The sequence below is a fragment of the Trematomus bernacchii genome, unplaced genomic scaffold (assembly GCF_902827165.1).
Source record: "Trematomus bernacchii unplaced genomic scaffold, fTreBer1.1, whole genome shotgun sequence".
Lineage (NCBI taxonomy): Eukaryota > Metazoa > Chordata > Actinopteri > Perciformes > Nototheniidae > Trematomus > Trematomus bernacchii.
In genome coordinates, this window is record NW_022987705.1 from 5,121,218 (window position 1) to 5,137,899 (window position 16,682).

General features: G+C 40.4%; 4 protein-coding genes across 5 annotated transcripts; 2 read left to right on the forward strand and 2 right to left on the reverse strand.

Moving 5' to 3' along the window:
- Window positions 1-931: 931 nt before the first annotated feature.
- fdxacb1 (ferredoxin-fold anticodon binding domain containing 1) lies at window positions 932-4,362 on the reverse strand. Its single transcript, XM_034140521.1, has 5 exons — window positions 3,894-4,362; window positions 3,040-3,196; window positions 2,746-2,949; window positions 2,482-2,640; window positions 932-2,373 (listed from the first exon to the last, which is right to left on the reverse strand). The coding sequence occupies exons 1-5, from the start codon at window positions 4,060-4,062 to the stop codon at window positions 1,149-1,151; spliced, it is 1,914 nt and encodes a 637-aa protein (XP_033996412.1). The 5' UTR covers window positions 4,063-4,362; the 3' UTR covers window positions 932-1,148.
- A 48-nt stretch (window positions 4,363-4,410) lies between these two features.
- Window positions 4,411-8,506, forward strand: si:dkey-71l1.1 (uncharacterized protein LOC569883 homolog). Its single transcript, XM_034140522.1, has 11 exons — window positions 4,411-4,462; window positions 4,602-4,758; window positions 5,338-5,537; window positions 5,669-5,736; window positions 5,847-5,939; window positions 6,077-6,178; window positions 6,276-6,381; window positions 6,778-6,900; window positions 7,026-7,102; window positions 7,188-7,290; window positions 7,391-8,506. The coding sequence occupies exons 3-11, from the start codon at window positions 5,354-5,356 to the stop codon at window positions 7,528-7,530; spliced, it is 996 nt and encodes a 331-aa protein (XP_033996413.1). The 5' UTR covers window positions 4,411-4,462; window positions 4,602-4,758; window positions 5,338-5,353; the 3' UTR covers window positions 7,531-8,506.
- Window positions 8,507-9,400: 894 nt separating this feature from the next.
- bicdl2 (BICD family like cargo adaptor 2) lies at window positions 9,401-14,858 on the reverse strand. Of its 2 annotated transcripts, XM_034139714.1 has the most exons (10): window positions 14,770-14,858; window positions 13,649-14,148; window positions 12,452-12,667; window positions 12,097-12,213; window positions 11,423-11,569; window positions 11,071-11,217; window positions 10,811-10,885; window positions 10,102-10,184; window positions 9,888-10,002; window positions 9,401-9,768 (listed from the first exon to the last, which is right to left on the reverse strand). In XM_034139714.1, exons 2-10 carry the CDS (start codon window positions 13,892-13,894, stop codon window positions 9,601-9,603), a joined length of 1,314 nt encoding a protein of 437 aa, XP_033995605.1. In that variant the 5' UTR covers window positions 13,895-14,148; window positions 14,770-14,858; the 3' UTR covers window positions 9,401-9,600. The 2 variants fall into 2 exon arrangements, with proteins under 2 accessions (XP_033995605.1, XP_033995606.1); XM_034139715.1 differs by lacking the exon at window positions 11,071-11,217.
- Window positions 14,859-15,262: 404 nt separating this feature from the next.
- mia (MIA SH3 domain containing) lies at window positions 15,263-16,664 on the forward strand. Its single transcript, XM_034140307.1, has 4 exons — window positions 15,263-15,534; window positions 15,683-15,816; window positions 15,941-16,051; window positions 16,141-16,664. The coding sequence occupies exons 1-4, from the start codon at window positions 15,417-15,419 to the stop codon at window positions 16,162-16,164; spliced, it is 387 nt and encodes a 128-aa protein (XP_033996198.1). The 5' UTR covers window positions 15,263-15,416; the 3' UTR covers window positions 16,165-16,664.
- The last annotated feature ends 18 nt before the right edge of the window (window positions 16,665-16,682 follow it).

Sequence of the window (16,682 nt, forward strand, 5' to 3'; positions counted from 1 at the left end):
ATGAGTAAAATAAAATAAAATAGGCCTACAGGAATAAATACGGGAATAAGTAAAGAAATACAAAAGCATTTTACTCTGGGCTCAGCAGGAGAAAAACTAAAGAGGGGCTTCCACATGTGGCAGACCAGGTGTTGGTGCTGCCGGATTTGGAACCCCCACTGTAACTTTGTCCAAGATAGTCGTACTCCCACCAAAATCACACTGGTGTTTGCTGTCCCCCTCTAGTTTGTGCACACAAAAGTGCTAGTGGAGCACGCTCATGGACTGTTAGCGCCGGAGCCTCGCATCCCCACTGCGGAGTGCATAATTGCGCCGCATTTGCGCATAAGATGAGCCCCCCTCCGCAAGATGAGGCCCCACGCAGTCTGTGTGATCTGCGTGTAGGGAGGGGCGGGCCTGCCCACCAGTGTTGGTTGTTTCCATCTTATTTGAGAAGGTTTTCCATTTCCATGATGGGAAAGATATCGGTCAATAGAGAGAAATTAAATCATTTATTTAGTTCTTCCGCTTAGAAGACTAGACGAAATGTCCAATAATTTACTACCAGTGTTCTTATTACATTTCATGTATAAGTACTTTGAATGAACTAACACAAGTAACAATAAGTCATTTGGTCCTATTTGACTTTACAATCCCGGGTAGTTACTTGGAAAGTACTACTAATGTAGTAAAATACAGTGTCAGCTGGCCATCATCTTGTGCATACATGTTAAATAAAATAAAAAGTAAATGTAAGGCTTTATAATATACCATAGTGAAAGGGGAGATTTTTTCAGTGAGGATATTTACTTTTGAAACCCTTTGTACATGTTGCTGGTAATACTGCTAATGTAAAATTCAGTATCATTTTAAATACAGAACTTTAATTTGTAATAGAGTTAGGCTGGGTTATTTCAACCACTATACCATTTATTCTCAACAATAGACCAAACATGTTTGAAATAACATTTATTGTATAATTAAAGCACAAAGACACACACACTTCCAATCACATTGCATATTGACTATAGCATGAAATGCCTCAACTACTGTAAACACTTAACTACAGTTTTGCGGATAATTTTCTTCGCAGTTCAAAGCAGACATGTAATGATAACATCTGTAAAAAAGGGAGGTTAATACACCATCTCTCTAGATATCAAATGTTGCTACCTGATCGTGACTTGCAACCGAGAGGTAAGAAAGGTTTCCAGATCTTTATGAAAGTGGAGGGCTTGTGTGTGTGACAGAGCATGTGTGTGTGAGTGGTAGATGAGTCTGTAGCAGTAACTGGTCTGACTCAGGTCAGAATGTGAGAACGTGTCGATGAGCTTAACTTGCTCCACGGTCCCATGACTGGCCTCTCGTATCACAGCGTGGAACTTCCTCTCATCCCACGTCGGCCCTGTCCAGAAGCTGATGTCAAAGCTGAACGGTTCGGGGTACAGGGAGAATGGTTGAAAAGGTTTCCCTGGCGAAGGACAGAGTTCAAAGTGTTGTATAAAGCGGGGGTCATGTGACCACAGAAGCCGCCAGTCAGGGAGTGAAAATAGGAGCACGGCAAGGAGGTCCAAATTTAGGGAAACAGTGACGCACACATCACTTATGTTGTCACCTTCATCGCTTGCAAATACCCTGCCAACCAAACCCATAGGCTGTGCCATTAGACGCAGGGCTCCCTGTTCTGTGACTAGGGAAACCCCGTAGGGTGCGAGCAGCTCTTCCAGCCTCTGTCCAAGCAATTTAATTGGCTCACATTCTGAAGGGAAAATCCCTCTGAGGAGAAGCTCGTGAAAGGCTGGCGGGGCCCAAAGGTTGACAGGCACGTTCTTGAAAACCAGGCCGCTAAGGCCAAATAACAAGCTGGTGACACCATTACTGCCCCCAAATGGCCCCTCCTTCTTATGTCCTTCAACACTTGTATTATTCCCCTCATTCTCCCCATGCCTCCCTGCATTGTTAATCAACTTTTTAGTGAGAAGCTCTTCCATGTGAGGAAGCAGTGATGGACGCAGCACATAAAGACAGCTCTCGCTTTCAGGATCAACCAGAGAGCATGCAGACATTAAGCTCTCAGCTTCTTTGATCCTCACTTTACCTGAGGTAGCACACGTGGCCGACAGAGTGTCCGTGTGTCCTTGACTATCCAAAACCGGATCTTTCTCTATGTTTTTAGAGGTATGAGCATCAAAGTTCTGGTGTTTCTGAAGCAGATGGATCCAGCAGCAGTCTGTGCTTTTGAAGTCTGGGCAAGATGCCTGCAGCTGTTCTGCTGTGAGGAGGAAGGGAACGGTTTCTGTCGTCATAGAGATGGACCACTTATCTGCCAGTCCTTTGAGAAGAAAATCTTGCACCATCCTGACAGGGTGGACAGAACCTGAGCAAAGCAATCCCCTGATGAACGAGAAGAGACAGTAGTAAGCATGTGGTTATATCATTTTTCTTTTGGTTGCCATGGTAGCTCCTTACTGATGGAGCATGAGAGTCTCTGCGTCAATGTACCTGAATATGTAATCGCTGAGCTCGGCTGTTATGTTGTACTCCACTCTGTGTCTTTCAACTGCCTCTTCAACCTGAAGTGTCTGAGCAGGGCTGAAAGGGAGGCTTCGAGTGAACACGTGGAGCAAACCTTTCTCCACATGAAAGCCCTTATCCTGGCTCCTGTACAACAAAACACCAGCATTAGAGAGACGGTATGTATATACACACAGGGACACAAAGGGCCATTTCTATTTATACACCGCAACACTCACCTTTACTCCTTACCTGTATCCGGTGCACTTGTAGCTCTGGTATTTGTCACTTTCAAAAGAGTGGACATGACTGAGGATTAGGTGTGCCTCTGCTGCCATGGCAACCACCTGCCAGCTGTTGTGCCACTCTCTCTTCGGGTGGTCGGCTGGTGTGCCGCCCTGTCCGTTGCATAAGGAAACATGAACCTCCCCATCTTCAGACAACAGCTGAACACAACTGGAGGCAGAGGAAAACAAGTATTCAGTATGTCATCATGGAAAACAGCCATTGTAAACTTCTTTAATTCATAAAATAGTGCAGTCATACCTGAGGAAGAAGTTTTTGAGAAGCTCTCTGTTCTTTTTTACCCCACTCTTTCTACCGCAGTGAGGGAAGTTGAACACCACACGATCAAATTCACGGCCTTGAAGAGAGGCACATTCTGCAAGCTTCGTGCAGTCCACCCCGAAAATCACCTCTCCACCTAATCAACAAAATGTGTATATACAAATCAACAAAATCAGTGGTGGGTCAAGTAATCAGATCTTTTACTCAAGTAAAAGTAGTAATACCGAGTAGAAATACGCTACAATAGTCCTGTTGTAAAAATGTTTGGTAAAAAATATACTTTCAAAATGTTTAACTAAGTACGCCATGTATTATATGTTTAATCATATTTCATTTTTGTTATTTTTTATTCATACTATAACTACATGTTTATTCTTATTTTAGCTTATATTATTTTATTTGTTTTCTTATTATCCCATGTTTACTATCTGTGTTTCTGTCTAATTCTGTTGCTGCTATGACAACCGAATTTCCCTACGGGGATCAATAAAGGTCCCTCTTAAAATAATTGTTACTATTGATGCATTAGTCAGAGGATTTCCCTTATAGATCATCAACAAATTATAGATTGAATGACAAAACCAATGTTTGAAGTTAAATAGAAGATCATTTCAATATGTTTCAATAGCTTCCATGTCATGTGACATAACCTGTGTAAGAGCGAGGACTCGGATGTGAGCTAACCGTCCTCTGACTGCACACAGTAAAGTGTAGTTAAAAGTAGCAGTACATGTAAAACACTCAAGTACAGTACAAGTACTTAAGTGTGTGAGGTATGTGTGTAGTAACTGTCCACCACTACAAACAACTATGTACAAACAGTACTCATGTACCTGAGTCCTGGACGGTCTGGATGTTGGTGGCAGCGCCTTCATGCCGCAGTGCCTCGTCCTGATGCTGCAGGCAAGTGGCCGTGATGTTGGTCTCAGAGTACTGGCTCACAGAGGCAGAAAACGAGAAGTTCCCTTCTCCAACCAGCAATATGTTCCGCGAAGGACACATGGCTAGTAAAAACTGAATAGGTAGGACACCCAAAAAGTAACTTACTAAAACTATTCCCTGAAGGATATGGCCGAAGGCGAAAGGAAAGAGAGAGCCGAGCAACAGATGACCAGCTGTAGTCTCTTCTTCACCGACTATTATAATCGTTAAAACTACATATTTTAGTAAGTGACGTCCCTATCACGCGTCTTAGGTAGTATCGGCTAAATAACTTGAATTAAATTGATTGTAAGGTAATTAAAAACAGTTGACCTTCTCCTACTCCACGGCGATGCAGCACATGAAATATCTCACCTGGAGCAGCTCGCGTTGAAAGCGGTGTCCCAGATACAGTGGTCCGACCAGAAACAACATTTAGGGAACGTTTGCCTAAAACCTCCAAACTTCATAACAACAAAACGTACGTATTTAAATATGAATAGATGGGTATAGTTGTTGTTTATACAATTGTAATAGAGTTTCCAGTATTTACATGTAAATGTGAACGCGTAATTTATTTTCAGAGCAAAAGTCGTGTTTTCAGAGGGACTGATTTGCAGGTTGGCGCATCACATCTGGAGGAGGGAGCTACTTGCTGCATCAGATGATCCCACTATGAATGATATTTTATAATATATAATTCAAACCACCTGACGGGTTCCGATGTGCACTTCTCAAATCGGTGTTGGATTTTAACGTCTCTCGATATAAACGGAAGTAGGTCACATTACACACTAGTGCACAGATTTGAGTGTTGTTGCTGATGCTAAGGTCATGCTAGCTAACGGGATTGCTGCACCTGCTCATAATAATAACATCCTTGCATGATGCACATAGTAATGATCATTTTCACAACTAATGCTTTGCATTCAAGTCAGTCCAATTTAAAGATATAGCACAATACATGAAATGATTATTATTAAATATATATGTTTTTTCTTAATTTTGATGTATGTGTCATTAACTTGTACTGGTCTCTCTTAGTGGAGGTGTTACAATGGGATACCTTTATGTTTCTATGCTCTATTTTGTCCAGAAAAGCTTATTTTCGTCCTTCAATTGTATTTCAATTGTGTATGGTTAATACTTTGCCTCTGTTCTCTTCATATATTCACTGGCTGAAGATAAATGTGACATTGCATCATCATCAATCTTTTTAAAATACTGACACTTATATTACTGCATGTTCTTTGTCTTAAGTTTGTTTCATTGAAATAAAATGTATGGAAGAAATCAGACAATAAATGAAAAGCAGTATATATAGATATCTCTTATTTGTCTCTTTGCATCATGTAGGAAGTGTTGCACCCACATGGGCAGTGTGCTGGCTTTGTCTTCTGGTCCGGGCCATCAGAACTGGCCTTTCTCCACGGACCGCCCTCCTTCTCGCTGGGACGCACATCCTGCTCACTGGGACAGTCCTCCACGCTGGGAGAGGAGAGATGGACGCCTACCCAACCCGGGCAGCTTTCATTCTCTCCATAGAAGCTGCAAAGGTATGTCAAACTAAAATGAACCATCTGTAGAGTGCACACCATAGATAAAAGACTAAACCAACCACGCGGTACAAAAACTGAGAAAAGCAGCAAAATAGCAATGTATTTAATCTGACTGTTTTTCTCCCTAGATGTATTCCCTCAACAGATTGAGGGAGTCAAGATGATCGTCAATAAAACTCTGAGCAGCTTCTTCAAGGTGACACATTCAGTTAAACTCATAAAATTACTAAAGATAAGCGTGTAATTCTTACATCTGAAAATGTTATTATGCCGTATTATGAATTTACTGTATGTGTTTGCTTCCAGATTAGTCATGCTCTTCACCTCAGTGCTGTTAGTCCTTCCTACTATCGATTCCACGTGGAGCATCTTCAGTCTGATGATTACAGCAAGGACAAGGTCAAACATGAGTCATCACATATACAATATTTATCCATTACTCAATGCTTAATTTGCTTGGTAGTGTATAAAAACAGAAGAAGCTGCTGTTTAGTTTTGTTGACTGGTTGCATTTTGATCCTTCCTCACATTTTTAGGATGCCCCAGCCTTGATCGGGGAGATGGACTCTTCTGGCAGTCTGAACGCTCACGCTCTGCTGAACCTCACGGAGCGAGTACGAGCCAGAACAGTGTTCCAGGTGGGATCCTAATGTCTCTCCATCCATTATGTTTACGCTGTCAGTGCACTCGTCACTTTGAACAACATTTTTATTTGAATTGTTGATTGTGTTAAAGACCCAGCAGTCCCAGTTTGTGACGTGGCAGTTTGAAACTGAGTACAGAGGGAACGACTTCACTGCTGCTGTGACAGTAGCCAATCCGGACGTCCTCAGAGAGTCAGGTGAGAAAAGACAGGTGGAAAGATAGGAATATCTTTTGATATGAGTTTACAGAAAACAGTCAATTCAGTCAATTGTTCCGGTTTTTTCTCAATTAAGCATCAAAATAATAGAGCTGCAATTATTAGTCGACTAATTGATAAGCTGAACTACGAAAATAAATAGGCCAACTATTTTGATAAGAAATTGATTGTTAAAGTCTTTCAAATATAGACATTTCCTGTTTTAAGTATAATCTGACATTTGATTGACGAAACAATGAATCAAATGAATCTAGAAAATAATGCGCTGATCAATCGATAATCTAAACAATTGTTGGTTGCAGCCCTAGTAAATACATTACCTGGTTAATCTTTGTTTATCTAACTATTATATATCTGTGTGTTTCTCTTGGACAGTTATCCTTGTGGCACACTTCCTGCAGAGTGTGACTTCTGAGCTGGTTTTAGGAGGGGAGCTGGTCTACCATCGGGGTCGAGCAGAGGAAGGAGGAATTCTTACTTTAGCTGGACAGTACTCAAGTAAGATTTTGCGTTTCATTGTGAATCTGCCTCATACAAATCATTTAATACAGCCATTACCATTTGTATATTTTTTCCTTGATTTGGCAGCAGTGTTTCACCTTTTTTCTCAAATCTTGATGTAGGACCAAACTGGGTAGCAACGCTAAATGCTGGGAAAGGAGGTGCCCATGCTAGTTACTATCACAGAGCCAACAAACAGGTACAGCAGATGCAAACTCTAATGTATAAACGCTCCATTTTCCCTTGGTGCATGGTGCAAATGTCCATGTGTTCGTGTTCACCAGATCCAAGTCGGGGTGGAGTTTGAAGCCAGTACCAGGACGCAGGAGACCACGACCTCATTTGGATACCAGATGGAGCTCCCAGAGGCCAACATGGTGTTTCGAGGTAAATTCCTTTCTCCAACTTTGTCTCAAATCTCATGCTGAGTGAAAACTATTAACAAGCATACATTATAAAATGAGACCATTTTCATGTGTGTGTCTAGGTATGATAAACAGTCGGTGCATAATTGGAGGCATATTGGAGAAGCGCCTGACCCCGCTACCTGCCACCCTGATTATGGGTGCCTTTGTAAATCACAGAGGAGACAAGTTACAAGTGGGCCTGGGCATCAACGTGGGATAATCCTCTCCTTGCGCCTGCTGGAGTTACAGCTCGCTGTCAGGGTATCCATCCAGAGACCTGCTTCAGAGGCTTGTTAAAACACTTGAACTACCCTGAGTATGGTGGATTGTCTAGGTGTTTAAACTTGCAAGCTACCTCTAAAAATGGAGGTGATGTTTCTGAAAAAGGTAATTTGAGGGCGTCAACAACTGTGACTTGGATGTGTAACCCTCCCAATGAAACCAAACTGCACATCACCTTCTGGACATGAAAGCAGAAAGGATGAGAGGCGTACTGTACTGCAAACGGAAAATTACTAAAGTTTTATATTGTAAGTAGTCTTCAAGAAACGTAATGTACGTATATAGATTATATTGAAAGATAAATGTGATTTGACGTTTTAGCCCACTCACCATCATTTTTGTATACCTTACATTTTAGCTGACCATTTTCTAAAGAATCCAGTCCTACAGGAATCATATCTAGGGTACTTAATATCATTTCACAATCTCCATGTCTTAATTTTTTTTTCTGTTGTTTAACCCTTATTCATCTTAAACCAAAGTGGTCAGCTGAAATGTAAAATGGATACAATTGTGCTAAAACGCCAGTGTGTTCCTTAAAACTGTGTGTATGGGTACAATATTGTGTGTTTGATTGTGTTTTTGCAGCATATAAAACTGTGAGGTACCACACACAAACAAACATCCTGTTGACTGTAGGATAAGAGTTTCTGCTCCATAAACTAACCTCTAGTGGAGGGATGTGAGAGCGGCGCTGCACTGACTCTGTGGAGCCAGGACTGTACTGTATGTATATTATTGATGAAGGCATGTGGAAACACTGGCCTGTGTACAAACTGCACTACTCACACTGCTTTGGGGATATTTACAGTCCTTTTTAAGCTATCAGAAATGATATTATTTATACATTATGTAATATAAGCATAGAGAGATGTGGAAGGGAGAGACTGTCATTTTGACTTAATTTATTAAAAACGTTATTTCTATCAGAATATCTGTGTTTCTTCATTGCCCTAATATGTAATCGTTTCAGTTCTGTATAGCAACATTGTGGTTTAAAGCTCCACAAATGAATGTTTCTTTATGTTAACTATGGATGTAATGTCTACATGTAATAGGAAAGCAGTCATTCATAGTGACAAACCAACGTAAAATGAATACCTGACCAAAATTACCATCAGCATCAACTCACGTGCCTTTTAGCCTCATTTAGCTCAACGGTTTGATTCTATGTACAGAGTTTAGCATCTAGCAAGATAATGGGCCAGATAATGTTGTCAGGATTTTTTAACACAAAAACAAAGCTAAATATAGAGTTAATATTGGAAATTTTTTGGGTGTCAAGAAGCACCAGACACTCAAAATGAATCTCAATATTGGTCTATGTCTGCAAGATGTTCACCAAAACTGGCTTTTGCAACCTTTACTGGCTGGTCCGATTGCTTTGCCGCAAGGTGTTTTTCAGACAGACATCTAAGCAAATGTTGTAATTTGATCAGTGGACAGTTTGTGTTTCTGCAACCAAGCAGACTGTACAGACATTAGCTTTAAGCTAGCTAGCAATGGATTCACCAACTGTGTGTTTGTATTCACTCTGACTGAGCTCTCCAGAAACTTAGTTTTCTGTATTTATTTCTCCAGTCTCTCTGCTGTTTCCTCTTCCCTCTTCCCTCTTCATGTTTATGAAGCATACAAATCCCATGTAGTTACAACATTGTTTATGTCTAATCAGGTCTTTCCATTGAGTGTGTTTTCAATGGAAAGACATGATCTGTATAATAGCCTATTCTGTATGTTCTGTCTGAACACAAAGTCAGAGACCAAGGTTTAAAGAAGGCATATGGTGACAAAAACAACTTTACAGAGACTTGTTGTTGGCTTTAAAATTTAATATAAAATCCTAAACTCTGAAATGACTTACAGTACTGTACACATTCATATATACAAATAGATATTCAAATAAGAGGTCTGTAAACATATCCCTGGTTGGTGGTGATAACATATCCAGCTTCAGTGGGGAAGATAAAGGCTGAGACTTGTCCGTCTAAATTGATGGCAGCTATCTTTGTTATTTTTCTTTAAAAAAGGAGAAGAATCCTTTCCCTCCTTCTCCCTTCAATCTCAAAGATTTGCTTCTTTGTAATCCCACTGCGTTGTCTTTCTCTCGCACTCTTTCCCTCTGTCTCTCTTCCTCCCTTTGCTGCACCTGTTGATTGATCACCAGCCGCATGTCCTCCTGCAACAGGATAAGAGGTTTAGATTGAAAAACTAAATTCTGCTTTTAAACTAAACTATTGTAACTTGTTGCAAAAACACATCATTTAGATGTATGTGTATCCCTGCACACAGACTCACCTGCCAGGCCTCCAGCTCTTGAGACAGCGCCACCTTGTGTTTAATGGTGTTGAGAAGCTGCTGCGTTAGCGATTCCTTTTCCTGACACACCATGGCCAATTCACTTTCCAGGCAACTGCACATTGATAATAATAAAAAGCATAACATAACCACCGCGTGCTTTCTTGGAATAAGAGGGAATCAAATCGACAAATGCGTCGTTGTGAAGCATTACCTGTAGCTTGGCTTTTCAGAGCTGCTTCTGAATGGCTCCATTTCCTGCCTCAAAGACTCCAACTCATCTCTTTGAGATTGCAGCTGCAAATTGTGACATTGAAATTGCATACATATGTTATTCATCATCATTTAAATACTCAGATTTCCAGAATTTCTATACATTTTAAAGATCCCATTAAGGAACGTTGTAGGCCTCTGCAATGAAATATAATTATTGTCTGATATAGTTTTTCCACAAAAATATCAATAAACAAGTTAACAATTCTTAAATTTAAACCTAATCTTTCATAAAAGTAAAGTATGAACACAAGATGTCTCCTACTTCAATAACAAGTCCCTTTTTAGTGTATGTGATAAAGAAGTATCAGTTGCTGAATCACACTTACGTATCATTTGCATATATTATATATATTTGGCCACAACTGATCACAGAAATAGTCTTACATTTTACATCTTTTATTTTTGAGTGGACTGTAGCATGATGGATGTGCATTCATTCTAACTTAAATATCAGTCACACTTGTCTGACTGTTATGTTGCTCGATTAGCTGTACGTTCTAGACAAATATATTGCTATACATAGTAGCACGTATGTATGTACACCCATTTCTAAACCAACCCATTAAGAGGTCTGTGTTGTATCTTCTCAGGTCAATCACCAAGTGAAATTGGGTTATGAAAGGTGTATGTGTGGTTGATCAACAGACCTCCTCTTTGAGCACTTGTATCTCTCCATCTCTTGCTTGCAGGACTGTGGAGTGAGCGAGAAGAGCCTCTTTGGCCTGGAAGGAGAGATAACAACAACAGATAGAAAGCTCAGTAAGATCAGAACACTTATTATTGGTGTCAAGGCATTAGATGCAAATTTGGGTTTAAAGAGCTTCTGTTTTTGAAAAGCCAGTAGGGATCAGTCTCTAACTATCATAAGAAGGACATAAGAAGGTTTTTTTTTTGTGTGTGTGTGTACCTGTGATTGCTGAATTTCACTATGCAGAGATAAAGGTTCTGTTTGTCTACTGTCCAGAAAGCTGTCTTCTCCCAGATTCAGACTGTTTTGCTGCAGGGAGCGATTCACGCTTCGTAACTCAAACACCACTCCCTGCTCCTGCTCTATCTACATACACACACAGACACACAGATAGAGTAAGAGACTGGTGCACGCATACACGTAGAGGTCAAGAACTTCAAACTAGGTGTCCCTTATGAATTCTGACAAGTAAATATCTCCTTGCAGCACATGATTTCACCTCCGGCTCCTTCAGCCTTCATCTTTCAACGCAAAATGTCCTCTTAAATAACAGTCAGTCGTCCATGCTCACCTCTGCCTCTTTCTCTTTCAGGTTTGTTTGTGTTTCTGACAGTCTGTCTCTCAGTCTCTCTCTCTCCATGCGGAGTCTATCGCTGTCCTCCTGTGAAGCTCTTAATTGAGCATCCATGTGCGAAAGCCGCTCCAGCAAAACTTTGTTCTGTATGGGAAGAAGAAAAAGATGAACAAAATAACAAATTACTGAATTAATGGTGCAATGACAGAGGTAAAAGAAAGTGGTTATTATTAACACTAGTGACATTTTGACGCTATTAAATATGTAACATTAAAGTCCTCAAGGATGTTCTATTTGAGTCTAAGAGAGAGAGAGATCTTAAGATCTGATTTCGGCTTGACTTATGAAAGACTGGTCTCCTGAAGAATGACCTATGATTAGAATTCAAAACAGAAATTTTCGACATGATAAAATACCAAAACAATAACATTTGAGACAGCTACATGTTTGGCCTTCAAATGCCAATACTTAAAAACAGCTCTCATTACTTTCATGTTGTATTATCATTTCAGACTATTTGGACATGTTTGAAATGTAATACTTTTTTGTACGACCTACTATCGATTGAAGACAGCACAATGTGTTTATGACTGTCACACTAAAACCACCTCAGTTACTTCATCATTGATTTTCTTGTGCAATGTACATTCAGAAGTGACTGGTAGGTTTACCTCTGCTTGAATGTTCTCTATTTGTGTGAAGTTGATATTTCGGCTGAACGATGATTCATCCATCTCTTCTCTGATGGAACGAAGCTCAGTCCTTAAGGAGTGCTCCAGTGTAACCGCCTAAGTGGGTGGTAGATTAAAAAAAAGTTGAGAAATGTTTTTGTTGCAATAAGAGACAAAGATGGGCCTCCATGAACCTGCTGGTCTGCATTTTTTCTGTCTGCGTGACTGTGACGACATATGCAGACAATTCCCACACATACACACTCATACATTCTTTTAAATGTCACAGCTTATTTTGTGGGTTAGCAGCTCATTAAGGCAGGGTAAGGCTGCCTGTTTACTGATATAAACCCACCTCTGCTAGCTGCTCCACCAGGCGTTGGTTATGATTGGCTAACTGAGTCAGCTGCTCACTCTCGTCCCTTCGCCGGTCGCGCCCCTGGCTGTGATGTTGCTCCAGATTTGCCCTCAAAGCAGCTAAATCTGAAGTCAGCTCTGCCTCTCTCTGTCCAGACACCAGCTCATTCATCTCCAGCTTCCTGTGCAGAACATGCTTCTCCTGCTGTAAAGCCTGAGACAATAGAGGCAACATTAACTGGGATCAAGCAAGATAAATAATAATAATATACCTTGGTCATTTCATGTGATCTCTGCAATTGTGTGAGTTTCCAGGCAGTATAAGTGTGTAGAGACAACATGATTAGATGCTGGTTCTTGAAAAACAGAACTGATGTAACTAAACACATGTACTGTTTCATTTAAACCTGATCTTTTCTTGCTATGAAGTTTCAAAATATATTGGGTGGAAAAAGCCTGTTATTTTTGCTTTATATCAGAGACAGATTTGTGCCTGTAGTGTAAATCTGTCCCTGAAACTGACAGCTAGATTTATACCTCTATATTTATGTAGTGTATACCTGCAGGATGTATCTTTAGTAACAGCCAAGAAACTTACAGAATACAAGCAGTGTGCAAAACAACAAAGAAATAATACTACCATCGCTACTACCATTTTATATAATAATACGAATAACTAAATATCCATCCACAAACTTTTCCTCTGCTCTCCTACTCTTTTTGCTGTCCTCTGTCTAATAGTTTTGTGTCTATGTGGTATGTAAAGACAAAAGAATGCAAAAAATGTGACCTCAGTAGTAAATCTGTTTATTATTATATGGCCCCATCCTCTCTTTGTGACATGCCCTATCTTGTTTTACTGCTCAGGAAAATACATTAGGATATTGTTAATATCTGCTTTTCAAAAAACTACATTTTAAATCCTAAGATTTTGTTATCAGCACTGGTTGAATAGGATGTGAGAACTGTCATTTCCATTATCTGAGGAAGCATAAATTCAACTTTGATCTTAATTATGTACAGACTTACAAGGCCGTCCACATGTATGATTGGTCTTACATCTAGACTTACTTAAATGTCATGCATGCTTCTCTCTGTTAAAACATGTTTGTGCTCCTTTACTTCCCATCTCACAATAACTATATAGTGTTTGCACAGTCACAGGAAACATTGCTTACAGCAGCTTTATCCTTACCTCCATCTCTCTCTCCCTCTGCTCCAGGGAGGCTGCCAGCTCCTCATTCTTCTCCAGTAAAGCCTGCCCCAGCTCTGCAGCTAGTATCAGATCCGTCTCTATCCCTCCTCCGTTGTCACTGCTGCCAAGAGAGGATGTGGATGAGGGGAGAGCAAAGGAAAGTGAGACTGAGGACGATGAGGAGAGAGGGAAGAAGGAGTCCTCCAGGCTGGGGGACGGGAGGCTGCTTTTTCCAGGGGTGAACATTGTTGATAGCTGCAGTCTTGTGTTGTGGGTCTAGATAGAAATCATCGTCCCAGATATTGGACTTGTTATCACACAGGTGGCAGGTGGGCCGCCATGATATTTTTCTTTCTGAAAAAACAGGAATCCTTTTTCTGTAACTTGATGATCGGGTCCAGAGAGGATTGAGGAGTTTGATTTTTCACTTTTGTAATCCAGATATGTCTGCTTCCAAGAGTCCTAATGATGTTCAAATCTTGTCTTCTTTGTTGATAAAACTATCGGAAAAGAAGTCCATTAATAGCACAGAAAAACACAACAAACAGATGTATTGACGTCAACTGTGAAAATCAGGACATGCACGACAGCTTTAGTTGTTATCTAGTAATAGAATCTCACATTGCCTTGAAGGAGGTCTTTTGTCTAACAGGTGCTTTTGTTACTCTGACCGAAATACCAGCTCCACTGTTATCTTTGTTTCACTCCCCTCCCTAAATTCCAAAGGTAATGTGCTCCATGTCCTAAGCATATGTCTCTGAAGTAAGTCTCAGGTCTCTAAAGTCCAGGTGTTGTGTTGTTGATGTTTTAGCCAAATTAACACTTGAAAATTCGTTGCTACCACAACATGATGACATAATTTTATCAATTTAAACTACATTTTGGTCACACTGTAGCTGCACTCTGAAGTTTTAGCCCCCCACGTGATTCATCTTTAAATTTGACGTCACAATCTGGCATCTCACCTAATGAACTACCTTGAAACCATGCTGTATTCCTGTTATACATAATTAAAAAAGAACACTAATCGAACTTATCCTCTAAAACATTAACCTTTTTAATCAAGATATCTCTATTACCCTGTTCAACTCTGGAGGAAAAAAAATGTAAGTCTGTCTTACCTGACAGTTCCCGGCCAACTCACACCCAACAGGTATAGTCTTCCTGTTTGGTGAGTGTATGCGTGAGTGTTTGTGTGACTGTGTTTGGGAGTGTTTGCACAAGAGAGGCTCAGCTGGTTTCCTTGGCAGTGGAAACATACAGTATGTAAATACAGCCATTGGCTCCTCCTCCTAGAGTTAGAAAGGTAAAGGAAGGGAACCAGGGAGAGGAATACTCTGAGGGACAAAGTAATATGTTTGTTGCAAAAATGTTCTGACATCTAGTGGCTGAACAACGAATGGAAAACACAGATTAACTCTGAGGAATGTGTTTCTACAAAGTTTTACACTCTGCTGTTTGAGCAAGGGTGACACAGGGTGAGGGGTGGAGAGAGGGGAAGGTCAGGACACAAGCAGGGGTCTGTCTAATCCGGCCCTCCTCCTCACCCCCATCCTGTTTACCTGCTTGTAGGGTTTGAAAGGAGCTCTGTGTGTGTGTGTGTTTGTGTTTGTGTAAGGAGGTAAGGGGGTAGGGAGAGTAGAAAAAGGGACTGCCATCCATGTAACCTTCTTCTTTCTCAGAGACAGCAAACAGAACAGAAAGCCCACAAGCTTTTATTAAGCTTAAAACAAGACCATTGGATCATTAGGTGCGTTCAAATACAGACATGGATTGCAAACTCTGGCTTGCTTTTTCAGTGTGGCTTTTGCTGCCCACCTCTGAAGCTGGAAGGCAGATGCCTAAACTCTCTGAAAAGAAACTCTGCGCTGACTCCGAATGCAGCAGTAAGTAGCACACTAACTTATTTTTGCTGCTATTGACAGTCACACAACAGTACAGTAGGTAGAATGGATATGATAATACACATGCTAAGCTTTCTTAATGTGCATTACAATATATATTATATATATTTGTATATCTATTCCTCTACAGATCCTATCCTAATAGCTCGTGCAGTGCAGGACTATTACCCTGGAGACTGCAGATTCATCCCCATCAGACAGGGCCAGCTCATCTATGTTTATGCGATGCTAAGAGACAGAGGGAACCTCTTCTGGGCTGGCAGTGTAAGTTAAAAAAATGCTTTTGCTTTGACACAGCTCTAAACCAAAACACTTGTTGTGTCTTTGTTAAAGTCATGCTGTATCCCTCTCCATGTCAATAGTTTAAATCGATTTGATCTGTTTTCAGGTACAAGACTCCTATTACGGACAGCAGGAGGCTCGCATTGGTCACTTCCCAAGCAGCGTAGTGGAGGAGACCCATCCCCTCATGCCAGCCAGCACCGAAGTCGAGACTACTGTAGGTTAACACACACTCACACAGTTTATACACACAAGTAAAGAATAAGTGATGCTTTCTTTTAATTCTGCCTCTCTTTTTATTTTCAGAACTGGGACTTCTACTGTAACTAATGTTGCATTTACCAACAAAGAGAACAACATGGTAATAAACTTTGTTTGTCCAAGACAAACATATTTTTTGATCTTACACAGATTGTTGATATGTAGTTTTGCTTATCCAAACTGTTGATAACCTGCACCTTAGAAGATATGAACAGCGCGGCACAACAAAATATGATTCTAGATTGTGATCATAATGAAAATGTCAAAGCGCTACGAAGGGCTATTGCTGCTTAACGCTCTATATTTGACTTGTGTCTGTTTTACTCTCTGTAATACTCCATCGTTCTGATTGTATCTGTTTCGCATTTTTCTGATTCAAGTAATTTGTGCTCCATTGTTTTTGATGTTTTCGCATCACAAAATAAATACCAATGTGTGACAACTGTCTAGAAAATGTCTACAAAATATACGATGCTTTCTATATAATATTTGTATTATTAAAGGGGACTATATTGCAGTAGAGTAGAGGACAAATGCATTGCACTAAAAATAAATTAATCATGATTCAAGTATGATTAATCCGCTTC